The sequence below is a fragment of the Oxyura jamaicensis genome, chromosome Z (genome assembly GCF_011077185.1).
Source record: "Oxyura jamaicensis isolate SHBP4307 breed ruddy duck chromosome Z, BPBGC_Ojam_1.0, whole genome shotgun sequence".
NCBI lineage: Eukaryota > Metazoa > Chordata > Aves > Anseriformes > Anatidae > Oxyura > Oxyura jamaicensis.
The window spans coordinates 29,297,578-29,316,125 of NC_048926.1; the positions used below are offsets into that span (position 1 = coordinate 29,297,578).

General features: G+C 36.2%; 1 protein-coding gene across 4 annotated transcripts in view; it reads right to left on the reverse strand.

Moving 5' to 3' along the window:
- Positions 1-18,548, reverse strand: part of GLIS3 (GLIS family zinc finger 3) — a 184,729-nt gene that overhangs the window by 23,347 nt on the left and 142,834 nt on the right. For all 4 annotated transcript variants that reach the window (XM_035310559.1, XM_035310557.1, XM_035310560.1 and 1 more), the window contains one exon: positions 6,260-6,401. In XM_035310559.1, the coding sequence (XP_035166450.1) occupies positions 6,260-6,401 (142 nt within the window). The remainder of the gene's footprint in view (positions 1-6,259; positions 6,402-18,548) is intronic.

Consider the following 18,548-nt stretch of genomic DNA (forward strand, 5'->3'; position numbering starts at 1 on the left):
CACAGAGTAGGAGGGGTCAAGTTTTCATTTCTGGAGTCTCATCACAAACCAGTTTAACAAAACATAAGTAATTTCCATGAGAATACCTCTGCAAATATATTTTTTTTATGAGAAGCTAAACTCACATGAATTCTCATAATATATAGGAACAAATTAGGTGGATAAGACAGAAAAAGCAGATTCTGAATAAGGTTCCTTTAAAAAATCTCAGAAAAGCATCACTTAAAAAATTTCAGAATCCAAAGCTTAATTTTTTATTTTTATTTTCTATGGAGCCAGAAACCTATAATTTCATGGAACATTTTTAAAACAAGAATAATTACACTTCCCTTTGCAAATTATCAACAATGGAATAATTTACTAGCTTGTATTTAGTACTACCAAATCAGCACTCTGTCAATTTCTACCCCCAAAACACCTCTCCTCTTACCACTGCCACCATGAATTTGGAGGTCTGAGAATCAGACCATACAAGAATAACAGTGTGAAGATTTCATTTTGTAGCTCAGAGCCAATTAAAATTGCATACTTATTAATTTGCAAGATTGTTTTTTTTAATTACTGTATTTAACTTCCTAGTTCTTCTAGGAATATTTATCCTGTCCTGGTGAACGAGGAATTTGGTAGTGCACAGAAGGAAGAATCTGAAATGCTTTTTGCACTTTGGAGCATCCCTTCCATATATTCCTCCCTTTTTCCTCCCCTAGGGAGCACATACTTCTCTATGTGATTTTCTGGACAGAAATTTGTGCAAGTGCTGTACTTATCCTTATGTGGTAAGCCCAGCAAATGTAAAACATAGCTCCTGTGCTCTAATAAACCTGCCCAGCTCATCTGGAAATCTGAAGATTCCAGTATGTATGGGACTTAAGCGGCTACTATGCATTAAGAGAGAGAGCAGAAGTCAGAATTACAGTACAAGATAAACCTGTCTCCAAAGTAGGTCCAGTGGATGGACCATTGGCACTGAAGGTCTCTGAATCCTTCTCATCTTTCTCCAGATGTTCTGTAGACATCTGGAGATATAGAAAGCACCCAAGTATAGCAGGCACCCAGAAAGCTGGAGTATTTAGACTACCTACTCAATATACTTGGGTAGAAGAAGCAAACAAGTCTAGGGAAGCACCTGGTACACCAATCCAGTCTTGTAATTTGAAGATCTGTTCAACCAATCAATTTATTTTGGGACAACTTACCTGAAATACTTAGAAAAGTAAACACTTAGAACATATAGTGGTTTTGTGATAAATATCCTTCACAAATATTGTCCTGAGACACCCCACTGTTTAATAAGACTATTTTTCTCTACTTAACAGCTTAGAAAACCGGAAGGAAAATTAACAAGCCATCAGAGAATTGCAATCTGAGTCAATTAAAATATCAGTGTTAAATTGCAGTTAACTTATAGACCACTGACAAAAATATTAAAATGGTCCTTTGCTAAAAGTCTCCCAATTGCTATTCCCAAAGCTGACTACAATACAAATGAGAAAAGTCTTGTGGTTGTAATTTTTGAACATTCTTTGACCTCTGAGGTGTTCATGGCAAACATTTAGTACAGCCTCATTGCCTCATCCTTGCAATGATAGGGACTTGGACTGATCATTAGTTAAAAAAGGTGGACATACTGGAAACTTTCATAGTTTTCTTATCTGTTATTAAGAAATGGTGAAATCCCTGAAGCAATGAAGTAGGGTCTGGGTTGGGATTTAAGGTTCTTCCTGCCATGGCATCAGAATTTAGATTTAAGGTTTTTCCTGCCATACATCATATCCTCACTTTTCAAGACAGATTCTTTCTTTCAGAGGACTGCAGTTTCCTAAGTTCTGTCTCATCTTGAAGAACAGAACTAGAAATCTGCTTTGTTGCTTACACTATACCAATTCATCAGTGAATGTTCTCTCCTTCAGAATGTAAACTCAATCATCATTCCAATTTTTGAAAAACCATTCAGCTCTCTCAAATGAAAAGTATGAACTCAGAAGTAAAACTAGAGAGTAGAGGGAGTCTGATGGGAAAGAAAATAACTTCATTAAAACAGGTACAAAAATAACATTAACACTTTTCCATCCACTGTAATTTGTGTATGGTCCTACCTGGCAGTATGTTACACATATTAAGAATTCTGAATACATATGCCATACTTAAATTCAGTCAAAAAGATGACAATAGAGATCCTCTTAATTGTTGGTCACTATGCATCACCTCCTCTTTTGCATTCCTTATGCATCAAATACAATTCTATGTTTCACTGTAATGACCATTCCTGTCTCAGTTGTTCTTTAACATTCTTCTTTTCTTTCAGTACTGAGCTGTAGCTGCTATCCAGTTCCAATGCTTTTGGCTTTAACAGACTACATTTCCCTCAGAAATCTCCCACACTGTTCCATAATGGTTAGGGAGCTCCCACACTGGAACACTTTATAAAATTCTTTCATTTTTCCTGTGTAAATCCTCTATTCTTTACCTGCCTGTTGAATCTATCTACAGCCTATCAGTACCTTAGATACAAATTCCTTTGGGAAAGGATTCCTATTTATTACATGTGTAGAGCACTTAGCTCTGTATTATTTCACTGGGGGATAGGAGTGGGGGTAACCCACAAAAATAAATGGTATTTAAGTAAAGCATCTCTTAAGTCATAGGTATGAAAGTATTTAGGTGGAAATTTCATGTTATTGGAGTATAAGACATTATTTAAAATATAGTTAGAATCTCATCGTGAAACCTTTTGTACATTTCCCAATCAAATTTTAATTTCCAACTTATAAAGGAAATCATGCACTAGAGAAGCTATAGTAACATCATTTGCTTGCTTCGGGGCAAATGAGAGTGTGATATTCAGTAACTATTTATATATGGCACATTCCTATTTAATTTTAATATGGAATGGCCAAGTTCTAACCGAACAGCTCTGTAAAAATATATTTAAAAATTTTACTGCATTATTTTTGATTCTTTCAGCCTTAGGGATTCTATACTGCATTATACTAAGTATGCTGATAATGAGTTCACAGTGGAATAGCCTTCATTTGTGTATTCTAATTATTACTGAATTGCTCAGATCTTTACTCTATGACCTGAGTAGGCCTAAGTATTTTTAAAAACAAAGCCCTACATTCTACCAGAATTTTTGTATTTTACTAGGAACAGACTTTGAATTTCTGTTTTACAAAATATCATGCTTATCCCTAGAAGAGTATGTATAGCTGCTTAACTTCATACCTGTTAATATGTAAGGCTCACTGATTTCAGTAGATCTACTCTTGTGAGGATAATTAAGGACATGTTTATGTATATGCAGGATCACATCTTTAATTAGTTTGAATTAAATTTTATTTCCCTCACAGAAGAACTCAGATCAAAATGAAGATAATTCTCGCCACTCAGAAAGGTGATACGGTGTGATTACTTAAAATTATGTCTCACGTAAGCATGCCTTCATAAACATATGCTTTTGGATATTGATTTTATTTTCTTTAAAAAAAATGAAGATATTTCTATATAGCATTCTATAAAGACAAATTGATTTAATGTTGGCTGTATTTTCAGTAATTTTGTGTTTATTTTAATCAAAGGATCTCTCATGTTACCTCACTGCATTGATAAGATTACACTCAGTTCAGATTTCTGTTAGGAAGTCACAAAGGCCACAAGATCAGACAAGCACTTATGCAGTCTTAATTTTAAGTAATAGATATGTAATGAAGAAGATTATTGTTGTATTTTCTTTTAAATATATCTGTGTTTGTATATTCTGTACGTGTACAGGGAAACAGAGATCACTGTAGGCATTGTTGCCCTTTTGTAAGTAGAAATGGACTGGCATCTAAATGTCTACTTTCATTATCTCTTACATATTTCTAATAGTTTGCTTCCAGACATTTATTCTGTAGATCTCCTCAGAAAGGACAAAGCCTACCTTTGCTTTAAATGTGCTTAAATGATAATAAAAGCAGCCAGCAAGTAAGAAAATTTTGATTTAAATGCATTGGAAGAATGGAAATTCATTTGTGTTTCAACTTAAAAAGCAGCACAGGCAAGTCAGCTAATATACATTCTATCAGTTCCCAGTAAAAGTTACATACTTTATTTTTCAGAAAAGTCTCAGAAGTTTTTATTTATATTTAAAAGAGACATTGTTTTCAGAGAAGATGGAAGGGTAAATTTTCTAAGAAAGCACACAAGCTTGCATGTTTTGCTTTTCATGCTTAGGGGCACGAATAATTTCAGTGTTGCCATTTGGAGCTATCTAGCTTTGCCACATGATATATTATTATGTAGCAGCTCTGATGAGTGCTTAATGAAACAATTAATTTCAACTGGATCAGGCTGTTGTCAAAATGAAGTGACTTGGATTCAAGACAAAATGCCCAAAGCAAACATGTAAAACAACACTACAATCTTCTCTGTAGTATGAAAATAACACTAGAAGAAATTTGTTAAGTTATATATAGCTCTTAACAAGTGTAAAGGAAATCAGTGTATTACTTACGGAGAAATTAATGACGAAATCTGTATGTTGATGAATAGTACAAAAATTCCTGCACAATAGAAGCAATGCCAAGCATGGAAAATATATATATATATATCAAAGAGTCTTGACAGTTGGTAGTGTTGTGTAAACCCTAACTGTTAAAAGGCAAGGCACAAATGAGATCACAAAAAGTATGACACAGTCTCAGAATTTGTCTATGGGACATCAGGACTGCAGACAACTGTCAGCTAAGAGCTGGCTGGAAATGGTTGCTTCACTTGGCAAATCATGGGGCAGCAGTTCATTCAAGGTGCTGTCAGCCTAGGTTCAGATTCATCCAGAAGCCTGAGTTTTAATTCTGAATCATAGTCTGGAAGGCAGAACTCTAAAAGAGTTCAGGACTACATGGATTACAATAAAAATCTGTGAGAATGTCTTGAATTTCTGAAAAGCTGGTCTCAGATGTAGGTACTGCACTTGTCTGACATCCTATCTCCACCTAGCTTCCACCCTACTTAGTCACTTGAAAGGAAAAAGAAAAATGAAAACCTGAGTCTTTGTTTCTCTAACTCTCAGTTTTCCATTACACTGGGTAATGCCAGTAAATTTTTATTTTTATTTTATTAATCTAAACATTTCCACCATCCAACATCTCAAAGTAGGAAGCAAAGTAAGCAAATCTCAAACCAAGCAAATATAAAAAACCATGTCACTAGAGGTTCCATGGTCACAAACAGGTCTTTAAAATCTGAACTTTCCTTCAGCTCTCAGATAGCAGCTGCCACACTCAGCCAATAATCAGATGAAGGAATGTAAAGGTTAACAGCCTACTAGTAATGCCAGCTAATTCATAAATTAAGATATCACAACTTTAAAACACAGCTTTAATTTTCCTGATTTTTGTCATATAAGCCTACATCAACACATGTAGTTCATGGCATCCTTGACAAAAACTTATAGAACTCCTATGTTTCCAAGCCGTTCAGTAAACTAAACCTCTTATTAAAGTCCACTTTATATAATGTCATTTTCAGCACTCCACATATCATTCAGCCAATCCTCTCACTTCCTACATCTGGTTCTCAATTAAAAGTTGGACTACTAGACAATGTAATGCATTCTGTCCAACAGTTAAAAACAGATGTCTTCACAACTACTACAATACTCCATAAAAATGTAAACATCCTGCCTTGTCTTGAGGTTAGAGATATATTTTCACTCATATTTTCTCAAATGCTTTATATTTAGCTGAAACATGAATAGCTATTGCACATTTAGGCAGGTATTATAGATTTAGATATATTAATATGAAAATCTCAAGTATTTAACTGAAACAATAAAAATAGGATTATCACTTTTATAGCACAAATGTGTTTATTGTTGTATTTATAATCATAATATGAAAGTTTATAATGCAGCATTTATGTTCACTGATACAGATCTATTAGAAAATTGATATGTGATACAAGAATAATGAACAGGAATAATACCCTCTTTAAAATTAAATTAAGGTTAATGAATTAGTAGAAGTGAATTGCTAGAAGAAGTCAAACACCTATAGAGATTTTTTTCTTGATTGTGGTAGGTCTTTTTCATGGACAAAATAATTTTCCCCCTTCCCTTCAAAAAAAAAAAAAAAATCTGTTTAAAATCTTTCCAGATTATTTTACAGATTCTGTTATTCTCATATGATAGATATGAATTTTAGAATACTTTACAAAATCATCCATAATCCTAGGCAAGCAATAATACAGCAGGCTGTTTTTCTATCTTTTTCTATACCTGAGTAAATATCATGCATAGGCCCTGGGGAGTGTCCCATGGTATTATCCACAACATCATGTGGTGATGGGGCTGGCTGGAGGGGCTGGATTGTGAGGCAGTCGTTCAGGATGTCCTGGCCAAGCTCTGAGCTTGATCGCAACTGAAACACAAGAGATAAATAAAAATAAAAAATAAAAAAGGAAATAAAGCACAAAACACTCTAAGACACTGAAAAATTTAGATAAAGGAATTGATCATATGAAGAATCCTTCTCTTCTACATCATGGTAAATATCTTTCCACTACAGTAGGTATTTCTCAAATCTGGTAAAGGAAACTTCCTCATGCTTGATAAGACTGTACTCAGGAAAAGGGCTACTTGTACAGGTAGGATCTTGGACAGATGAACTTACACGTGCTCTCTTGCCATACATTGCAAAAGATAGAAGTGCCCAATTCATAGATAATGAAGACTTATCAAATGTCTGTAAGTTCATATATCAGCAGAATAATACTATAAAAAATATGGACATTTTCCTGCTGGTTTGGTGTCCTTAACAACTAGCTCACTGAAGGATGAGAAAAGCTTCTTTGGCAGTGGCAGTGGAAATGAGGGACTGGGAATGAGCAGTGAACATTGATATGACTCAGGATGGTCAGGAAGTGGCATCACTTTATATGGACAAAAGCTGTCACAAGACCAAGTTGTTAACCTGACTAGAATCACATTTGTTTTATAATATGGGTGAACTGATATGAAGATGAATGCTGTCAAAAGGGGTAGTTGACCACAAATCCCAGTCACTTGCACAGTACTTTAGCCATAAAGAGCAAGTCTGTTTACCTACCTGATCTGGAAAAAAAAAAAAAAAAAAGTCATTCTGCAAGCAATTAATAAATAGATTAACTGGAAGAGTTTTCCTTTGAATAAAAATGATGAAGGGGTTCACCCTGAGGCTACAACACTACTTAAAACAAAAGAAGAAAAAAGAGGACTTGCTGCAGTGGCCTGCCGTGGAGCTGTTCTAGCTATCATGCAAAACCGCAGCATGAAGTTTCTGGCAGATGGATGCTGCTGCAGGCTGCTGGCACTGATGCATGTCTCAACACCCTGACTCATGTTACAGTCACATATATAAAAAATTTGCTTGTTCCTTACAGCTGTCTCAGCTCATAAGCTAGTGTGTGCGTTTACAAGTATGAAAAAGCAGGGTCTGTGAATATATGCAAGTGGGGCACTGCAGTGGCTGAGATGCAGATAGATATCTTGTCTTGTCACCCATGATGATGAAAAGAAAATTCTTAGCAAAGCAGCATGAAGGACAGAAGCCTCACTTAGTGCTTGAGGACTTCCTCTACTCATGCATCAGACTCCCAAGATGAAAACACTACAGATAAAACAGGCTTCTTCTTCCCTTTGGTGCCATGAAAACTGAGCAGGTAAAAGTAACTGGAATATAACTCAGCACCTCTAGAAAACTCCTAAGGGGAGGAAGAACAACAACAAGAGGAACTTCTGTCCATCCTACATTTAGAAATGAAGAAACAAGAGTAAAAGGGAATGATTCTCAATGCAGAAAGACCCATTACTATGCTACAAGATGCTGATACTCATTCAAATGACTTCTGATGACATACAGAAGCATAAAACTGTTGCAAGAGAATGGAGAGTTGGTCTTACACATCATAAGCACCAGAGGCGTGGTGACTGTAACACAGAGATTATATGCATATGTGCATGCTGCATGTTCTTCTTTCTGTTAAAAATGGAGTGAGTCATCATTAAACCTGAAGGTAAATTAACTTTGTGAGGTATATTTGTTATGTCGGAACTTATCTAAATTATACTGGGCAGCAGGGGTGGGAGAATGGTGATGACAGGGAGAAGAGAAAGTGAGAAAGAGTGAAAGGGAGAAGGAGAGAAAGGGAGAAAGCTGCCAAACACTTTTCATTTATTATCCATAGTTACAACCCACTGTATATCTAAATGTTTCTTCCAGAATAGCATTTGTGGTTTTCTGATGTCAATTGTCCATTATTTATTATGATATTACTGCTCATATGAGTAACATGGCTTTTTCATGAAATGTGGTTCATATGAAATTAAATGACAAATATATCCAGATCCAATTTTTTATTATTTTTCATAGGCATTATACAACTTGAAATTTCTATGCAATCTAGTAAGAAAATATGTATGAAAATATCTGACTTCTATTAAAAATCAGGATTCTGCCACACTGAATACAAATTTACAGAGGTCACCTGTATGAAGTTGCTTGCTTATGCAATTTTTTCGGTGATCAAGAAAATGATAAATTTTTAAATGATTGGGTAGCACTCACTGTGGTTGAAACACTGAGCAGAGCATGGAAATGTGAGCTAAGTACTTATACACTAGTTAGAAGCATTACATAACAGTGACAGCCAACTGGGTGTAAGTGTATTACATGCACTTTCATATTTCGCAATGTTCAGGAAATTTGCTTTGCATTTGCAAACTCTGTGACACTGGGAATGAATCCATCACGATAACCTGTGGTGACATAATTTTTCTGACTCGCCCAATAGTTAATGTTAATGCTTATAAAAGCAAACAAAAACTAGGATCAACAACAAAACCAAAACAAACAAACAAACAAAAAAAAACAATGAAACAAACACTAGGAGACAGCTGTAATCTGACTTTTGAAGAGTATTACACTGATTTGTACAACTGCAAACAAATACTGATAATTCAAATTGCCACTAAATGTACTACCATAAGTCTTTAAACCCTTACTGGATAAAAGGTGCTAGGAATAACTTCACCTTCCTTCCCTGCACGTGATATGCATGTGTGTTGCTATTGAGGAGTGATTACTTCTGCAGCAACAGAAAGTGTAGGGAGCAAGGGGTAGAGGAGCTCTTCTCTACTCTCCTGCTTAGCAGTGCAGGACCATAAATGAGTAAGTATTGCTTTAGCAGAAGCAGCCATTGAATCACAGCTGCTTCCCAAACTAGACACAACTTCTGGGAAAATCCATTCCACACTATTACTGTTTTCTCTTGAGAGAGACAGTGACTGTGCAGTGAATGCTGGGTCCTCCTTCCTTTGTCATCTAAAGCTCAGCATCTGATCAACGTTTTTGTAGATAGTTCCTCCATAGAAATCAGCCTGTACCATTAGATGCAAGAGTTGATCTGGCTGAAGGTAGGACAGCTCTAGAGGAATCTAGATAGGCTGGACCAATGGGCCAAGGCCAACTGTATGAGGTTCAGCAAGGCCAAGAGCTGGGTTCTGCACTTGGGGCGCAACTATCCCATGCAATGTACAAGATAGGGAAAGAATGTCTTGAAAGCTGTCTGGCAGAAAGAGACCTGGGGATACTGGCGATAGCCAGCTGGATATGAGCCAGCAGTGTGCTCAGGTGACCAAGAAGGCCAACAGCATCCTGGCTTGTATAAGAAACAGTGTGGCCAGCAGGACTAGGGAAATGATTATTTTGTACTCAGCTCTCATGAGGCCGCACCTCGAGTACTGTGTTCAGTTTTTGGGCCCCTCGCTACAAGAAGGACATGGAGGTGCTAGAACATGTCCAGAGAAGGGCTATGAAGATGGTGAAGGGCCTGAAACAGGAGTCCTATGAGGAGTGGCTGAGGGAACAGCGGTTGTTTAGTCTGGAGAAGAGGAGGCTCAGGGGAGACCATATCACATGGTACAATTACCTCAAATGAGGTTATCGCAGGATGGGTATCAGGCTCTTCTCCCAAGCACCAAGTGACAAGACAAGAGGAAATGGCCTTAAGTTGTATCAGGGGAGGTTTAGGTTGGATATTATGAAAAATTCTTTACTGAAAGGGCTTTGAAGCATTGGAACAGGCTGCCCAGGAAAGCAGTTGAGTCACCATCCCTAGAGGTCTTCAAAAACATGTGGATGTTTTTGAAGCTTAGTGACATGGTTTAATGGTGGATCTGGCAGCACTAGGTTAAAGGTTGGACTAGATGATCTTAGAGGTCTTTTCCAACACGAATGATTCTATGATTAACAGGGCTGACATAAGCTCTGACCTTTTGGGGAGCAACACAGATGGCAAAAAAAAAAAAAAAAAAAATGGATAATCTTCCTGAGTCTCATTCAACTGCATCTGATCAAGGCATTTTTTTTTTTTTTCCTACATTCAGGTTAAAAAAAATTTCAGTCAAATATTTTTGCCTATTTTTATAGACACTTTTAACAAAAAGCTTTAATTGAAACAAGTGCTTTACATTTTGTCAAGGGCAGGGGAATCTGAGTTTTCATACTTACTTGAAGAAACATAGAACAATGAAAAGACAGATAATCTCAAAAACAAGGAAATAAACCGACCATTCAATGCAGCCATAAAAATTTATTTTCAGTTAAAAACACTATAAAGCTGAAATAATAATTGACCAGATCTAGCTGCTGCAGTCTGTTTCTTGCCCTCTTCCAAAGACAATGCATCTCATTTGCAACTAGACTGTAGAGTTATCAACTGGCTGTAAAAGACAGTGGATGCTCTCCTTGACTTCTGTATAAATTACATCCCAGCACAAAAATCCTGTCATTATGGCTGCAATACACTTCCCTCTTGATCACTCAGCTGAGCACCAGTACAATCACACCAGAACTGAAAACTTGCCAATCTATTTGGGAGAACTCTAACGTTAGAAAGTTATCTTGCTGAATGATGAAATCAGTAACTGAAAATTTTGCCATGCTGAGCTCAGAGATTTTCAGTGTGCTGCAACTTAGCCCAAAGTTAACAATCAACTGCTCAGCCCACTTTTAAGTTCCCTGTGTGAAATTTTTATTCTAAATGATAATTTTTCAACTTTAATAGTTCAGTTGCATGGAAGACTTGACAGGTTTTATATTTGGAAATCTGAACCTTTCCCATTATCACAACGTGGTGATTTTTTCTAATACACAAAACAAACCACTGTCAGTCATAATTTATAATTGTTTTACGCCTGTGATAATCAACTAATGTTCATCACTTTCAGAAAACTGGATTGAAATTCTAAAGTTATATTAGCATTTTAGGTATAACTAAATAATTACCCAAGATTAAATGATACAAGCAGAAGTAATTAGAAGGGAGTAAGATTTCTACATTCTTCAGTTTTCAATGTGATTATATTTGAGTCCAAGACCAGAGACATGCTGTTGGTTTGATGTATGACATACTTCCAAAGAAAATGTTTCCTTAAAAGAAAGGATCGTTTGTTTTATATTTTTCTAAACAGCCTGTGTTTTATCTAAGATCTGCATGTTTTTGTACAACCTGGCTCATTTCTTCAGCATTACTCCTGTTCAGTAGAAATCTGATGCCATCAAGGAAAACATCTGTTTATGAACATTGTTGGTTAGAAGAGATGTAGGTTTGAATTTTTCAGACATGATTAGTTTTTTTCCAAACCACATTAGACAGGATCTCACTAACATCAAAACCTGCACATATGTACTCACATGAACTCCAGTAAACCTTCAGCAAAGACTGGCACTGACATGCCAGTTATGTCATCAAATCAGAGAAGTTTAAATTTCAGTTTTGGGAAAGTGGGCTTAATGGACTATAGTAATGCTGTCCACATAGTACAGCATTTGGTTACTGTTTATTCTTTCAGTGTAGGTAAGATATGTGTCTTCTCTATTTATAAAACAAAAACAAAAAAAACACAGGCAACTCTGAATACTTCTATGTTTCACTGAGTGGAATTGCTTCACATGAAATGTGATAAAACTTTATAAATGTGTTTTTCTTTTCAATATACAGCTAAGGAAGAATCTGTTATTCAGCTTTTTGTGTATTAAGTTTACTAAGCTGTATTTGACAAGCAGGGAACAAGCCAGTAGTCTTCCATGTGTTTTTGTTGTTCATATGTTAAGTTGGCATTGGAAGAGCAAAATATGACCTGTCTACATCAAGCTACACATTTTACTAACTTTTTAAAGGAATAGCCAGAAATTTATATTTTCTTACACTTTCAGAGTCACATTATGTCCTGCTAGCATCATGACATTGACAGCACAAATGTGTGACCACTAGAAAAGTACAAGTTTAATATGAAGCCAAGGAATGTGAGAGTGTTAATACATATTATAGGTTTCCTTGCTAGATCATCTATTTATTCACACAGATCAGTGTCAAGGTCCAATGTTTTCTTACACAGTTCTAAAACTTGTTGACAATAGACAGTAAAAGTTCATACTTAATCAGTGTCTTAGTTCTTGCATCTGGAGGCTGCAGACATTCTGGAGCAAAGAGGCACTGTAGACAGACAGGATTCCTCAATAACTGCTTCCAATGAATCATCTGGGTAGGATTTCTAGAAAGCCATAGCATAATTCTGCTAATTGTCTACCACAGCTTTCCAGTACGTATGCTGAATATTTTTATCTGCTCTTGCATTCTGTTTCAATTAAATCCTAGGCCAGGAAAACAGAATAAAATTGAAATTAAACTATCCTATATGGACAGTGTAACTGTTAGGTTCCCTATGAGAAATAGTTACTTTTACTCCACTCAAAATTTTACTGCAAATATTTGACTTCAGAGACAATAACAGCCTTCATCTTTGTGACCACTTTAACTCAAGAAAACATACCACAAACTCTTGTTTTAAAAATCAAAAGTACTGGAACCTACATAGCTAGTTAACTTTGGGAGATTATAAGGCAACAAGAAATTCTATTTTAGAAACACTGAACTCTTGTAAGAGGCTAACACTGTTACGATAAATGGATGACAAAATGAATTTTACCTTTGTTATATATAGAACAAGGACTTCTCTTTTGATTGGTATTATTTTAATTTGGAAACTAGTTTGGCTTATTTCTTTACTAAACTGATATAGACCTATAGACCAAAAACTTCATTTTAAGGTGAAAAACTGCAAATGGAACAGATCCTAAAGGAAACCTGAAATAAATAAATAAAAAGAGCTCAAAAACATAAAACTGACAATCTTTAAGGAAGGTAGGTTCAGTTCAAATGAGAAATATTGTAAGTGGCCATTTTCTGAGATAAACAAAAAAGCTTGCTTGGTCATAATTCTGTTGAAAACTGATGTCTTACATTTTTCAATTTCATTTTGCCCTACACATTTTCAAGTACTGCCTTTTAACGTAGAAGGCTCCTAAGGATGCTCCTTGTTGTGCCATCTACAGTCTTGGAAAAGTGCACATTTTCACATTTTTGCTTTCTTTTATTTCTCATTCTAGTTGTAGGACTGGAAAGCATCCACAGAAATGCATGTGTATACACACACACACATTACCTCTCTCCTTGTCCCATATCATATTGTATCAAACTTAAAAACATGCAGCTACCTTAGTAAAAATGCTATCTACATCATACCTATGACCATTCCTATTTCTTCCTCTTTTTCTCACTGTTATAAGAGGCTTGTAGCTGTTTTTCATGTGAGTGGTAATCTAGAGTTGAACTATGAAATTCAAAAAGCAGGAAAAAAATCTGATCCACTATATGTCAGACTAATTTGGAGATATAACTTTTCCAGGTAAATGAAGCTTGACAAGGAACCCACTTGTACTGCAGAATGATGTGCTTTCCCTGATTGAAAAAAGAACTGCTTGGCAAATTTCTACTTCAGGACTGGAAAAAAAATGGAAAATAAATGAGTACCAATCCACCTGGTGCTTCAGTTAAAACAAAAAGGGTGATTTTTCCCTCTATTTAACATTGATGAGGTCATACCTGGAGTACCAATAATGTTTCCATTTCTGGGCACCCCAGTACAAGAGAGACATAGGCATACCGGAGAGAGTCCAATGGAGGGCCACCAAGATGCTGAAGGGACTGAAGCACCTCTCCTGTTAGTCTGAGAGAGTGGGGATTATTCAGCCTGTAGAAAATAAGGCTCAGGAGGATCTTATCAATATGTATGAATACCTCAAGGGAGGGTGCAGAGAGGACTGAGCTAGGCTCATTTTCATTGGTGCCCAGTGGTAGGAGAAGAGGCAATGGGCACAAACTGGAACACAAAAGGTTCCGTTTGAACATCAGGAAGGATGTCTTTATTGTGTGGGTGATGGAGCACTGTCACAGGTTGCCCAGAGAGGTTGTAGAGTTCCTTGGACAACTGCAATGCTGCCTTGATATGGCTGAAGGGAAGCTGTTCTAGGTATCTCTGCCTGAGCAGGGGGTTTTGGCCACACAATCTCCACAGGTCCCTTCCAACTTAAACCATTCTGTGATTCTTTTATTTGGTGACTGTAACAACTACCAGTTGCAAGAGCACCTTGAGGAACATTTGGGTATTGTCCACGTTTCCTGCTCCCTGAAGAGCAGAGCTCCACACAAAACTGGCAAAGCCCATCCTCAGGACAGAGCTTCCTTGCAAGTTCTGCCTTGCTTATCCTACTGCAGCACCTGGGACAATGGCCACAGCCAGCCCTCCTTGCTTTCAATATCTGTTTTCGTATTTCTCATTCACCATGCTCAAAAGAACCGATCACTTGTGTTATCAAAAGTTTTCCAACAAATTGTGGAGTTAAATTCCTTAAACACTGCTGACTATTCCTAATACTTTTTTTTTTTTTTGGCAGCACCCCTTTCAGCAAAAATTGCTACACTCCATGGTGCCTGATTTATATTTCTTTTTGAAAACAGGAAGTAAATGGATTAAAGTTGAGGATTAAAACACTTACTCTTTACTGCATTTTTTTTTTTTTTTTTTTTTTTTTTCTGCAGAGTAATTTGTTAGTTGCCATGGGCACTGCTCACTGACCCTTAGCCTATGAATGCAGTTCTTTTTGCATTAATGACTTCTTTTAAATGGACTTCATAGAGAACAAATAAAGGAAAATATTCTCATGTTCGACTGCTCTGAAAGAAAGAAAATACATTTGCTTCTCTCTCTGTCTCCTTTGTCTCTCTTTTGCACTTTTAACAGTGAAATTTGAACTTAAATTTTGAACAAGGGCAACTGAAACTTGAAAGGTGCAGAAGTGCACTGGGCTCCTACTGTAGGCCCCGGTCAGAAGCTGTTTGCTCTCTGGAAAGCAGGTGTTCACAAACAGAGCAGTTTCACCAGATTAATATAGTCACATAATAGACAAAGTTGTTGGTAACTGGCTTAATGCCCTAATAGCCTGCTGAAATACCGATGATGTATTCTTCTAACCCTCCTTAGCTACCTCTTTCCTCATCAATTAATCATTCTGAATAAGAGAAAAGAAAAAAGAAGTGAATTTATTTTCTGTAGGAAATTCATTAAGCAGTGTTTCTAGGTTCAAAAATAAAAAGTTCAAATACTGACAAATAAAAGGAAATGGAATGAAAGGAAATGTGTTGCAGAATGAAATAAAACAAAGATACTAGCAAAAGAAAATCACAATGCATTGTTTTCTCTGTTTGCCACTAAATCTGACTGCTTGCATTTTTTTTTTATTATTATTCCAAGACTTTAAAACAAACCAGTAGTTTCAGTGTAGTAAAGTGCAGTAAAATCATCATGTAGTCACAATAAAAAAAGCGCCTGCTTCTACTGTAAAACAATTTAAACAATGAACAGGCAAGTAGCATGAAGCACTGTAATAAGCAAGAACTTTTTTTTTTTTTCCTGAGGACTGAAGCTTTTGCTGTAAGATGTACTGGTTGTTATACAAATGTGTTACATATGTGTTATACAAAGAAGTCTCTAAGAGAGAAAAAGAAGAGGTGAATTGCTAGAAAGGGATATAAAATGACCAAGCCTCAGAAAGATTCAGTCATTGAGATCTGCCCATGAAGGAAGGGAATGAGGCTTGCACAGTGGTAGAAGAACAACATCTGCAGGATCATCACTAGCTGTGCACTGATGCCTCTGTAGAGCCCTCCCATTTCACATGGGACCTCGGTCAGGCCACTCTGCAAGGCAGTTCCAGCAATTGCTTTGGCCAGATGATCCATGTCTTTATTTCCTTACTTCCAAGATGCCCCATGCCAAGAGTGGACTTAACTAGTCTGTTAGCCTCTACTACAACCCAAATAAGGAGTGGACACAGCTGAGGTATAATACAGTCTGCTTCTTCACCTGAGAAGTGCAGTGTAGAACCTTAGTCTTTATTGTAAGTAGGAAAAGAATTCTGAAATTTTCCATTACTAGCTGATCTATTTTTGAGAAAGCAATAAATGAAAAATGCAAGAAATCATGCATGAATAGCAGTAGAACTAGGGAAACCCTGATTGCCTGTTCCCTTCCTCAGTGTAACACCTGAAAAGATCTCCTTCCAGCTAGATATCATGGGAGGAAATCTTGTAGAAAACCTTCATTGAGAAAATATTTTGACAGCTCTCTAAAACCTACTGTTCAACCAGCATTACACAACTGACCAATCTGTGTCAAAAAGGAATTTTATCAGGTAGAAATGAACCAAGCTGGAAGTGGAAGTCTGTGCACAGATACTTGTCTCCTGTGCAATTCAAAACAAATCTCCACCAAGGATAAACAACTTTCACAAATGTCCTTTCACAAAGTTATGAATTTGTAATATTCACTTTCTGGCAGAGACAATGCAAAATTCTGTCATGGAGAAAGTCCGGAAAATATACACATGAGGAACTGCTGTGGTAGAATAAGACTAAGTAAATATTACATAAATAAATATGGAGAGAAAATATATAGCTGAATGACACTGCATGATTTAGCTGCACAGCTCCTCTGTATGGTACTGAAAAACCCAGTAGAAGACCAAGGAGTGTCACTTATCATCTATGGATCTGCTGAGGTATTAAGCTATCTGGGGAGCTGAATGCATGAATGGTGGCCACAAGACCCCTTTGAATGAGCAGGTTTTTCCAGGAGTCACGACAGCTTTCAGAGGCAATTGCCAGTTAAGCATTCACTGTATCAGAATGTTTCTGTATAATATATATGAACCATAACTGATTAATGAAAAAAATCACAATCACATTCTGGGCACTGTTAAAACTGTGAAAAATTAAATAATTGATCAGGTGAAATGTGACAGTATTTGGTAATAACTGTCTTAAGTACAAGGCCCACAGTGAAAAGCCCAGAGAGGTTTTATATTCTCTTTAGCTGGTCTTGTTTATCTGGACTGTTCAAATTATCTATTCCTTTTTTTTAATTATTATTATTATTTTTTTTTTTTCCCACAAAGATGTAGTGAAACAGTTGTATCCTTACCTATTAAAGTATCTTTTAATTAAATGGAAACAATCTTTAATATATATATATATTTGGCACCACATACTAGCTTGAAGAACTATTATACATGACAACTGTTGTCCACTGCTATAAATATGGATAAAATGAAAACTGTACCTAAAGACAAGACTGTACACTGTTCAGATGCTGAAATAGATGCTATCAAAATAATCTTGTCCTTGCCAAACAGCTGTAAGTAATAAAAGCTATCCTTTTGACTTTTTTAAACAAACAAACAAACAAACAACAACAACAACAAAACAACTATCTTGTCTGTCTGCAAATGCACTTGTTAGAAGAGAAAACCTTCAAAAAGCATTAGACATTGCAAGTGCTCATGGTAGGATCTACACTAAGCCAGTGGAGGGTCTGTTCCATTGAAGTTGGATATGAACTGCAATACTTAAAAGTGAATAAGGGATTTTCTTTATTTAGGAAGAGAGCTGCAGAAATTTCTTCATGTCACACTTGTGTGAATAAGATAATGTTCTTATTCTTGTAGAACAAGTTTAAGACTTGTGAGGGTCTTAGCTCTCAAAACGAGTAAGTCTTTGTGAACAGCATAAAAAATATTTGCCTTCTATATTGGTTTTTATTCACTGCATAGCTAATAGTACAGGCTCTGAATTTTGTTAATGATTACGCTGCAGAAATTTCACTAGCTTCAGAAAAAAGACTTCCTACACTTTTACCATTCCAGTTCTCTCCCTCATCCCACTTGGGAACAGTGAGTGAGCAGCAGTGTGGTACTTAGCTACTGGCTGTTGTTAAATCACAACAGTCATTGATTCTGGGGAACAACCAGAATTAGATTATTGTTTTTGGAAAGAATTTCCTGAAAACTCAGCAAGCTCTTGTATTTGGTCCCATTATGCCCTGAAAATGCACAGAAGATTGAAAAGCTGAAAGGATGTTAGGTAATTATTGATGTGAGGGGAAAAGAAAAAGTAAATGATTCATGAGATCCTGAATTAATATGAAGTCCAAGATAGATAAAGATTAGAAAACACAAAACACACAGTATGTCAAACTTTTAAGTAGGCTTTGGCAATAAATACCAATATTCTTTCTAAAGTAACAATATACTTGAATTCTGCATATGTAAAAAAAAAAAAAAAAAAAAAAA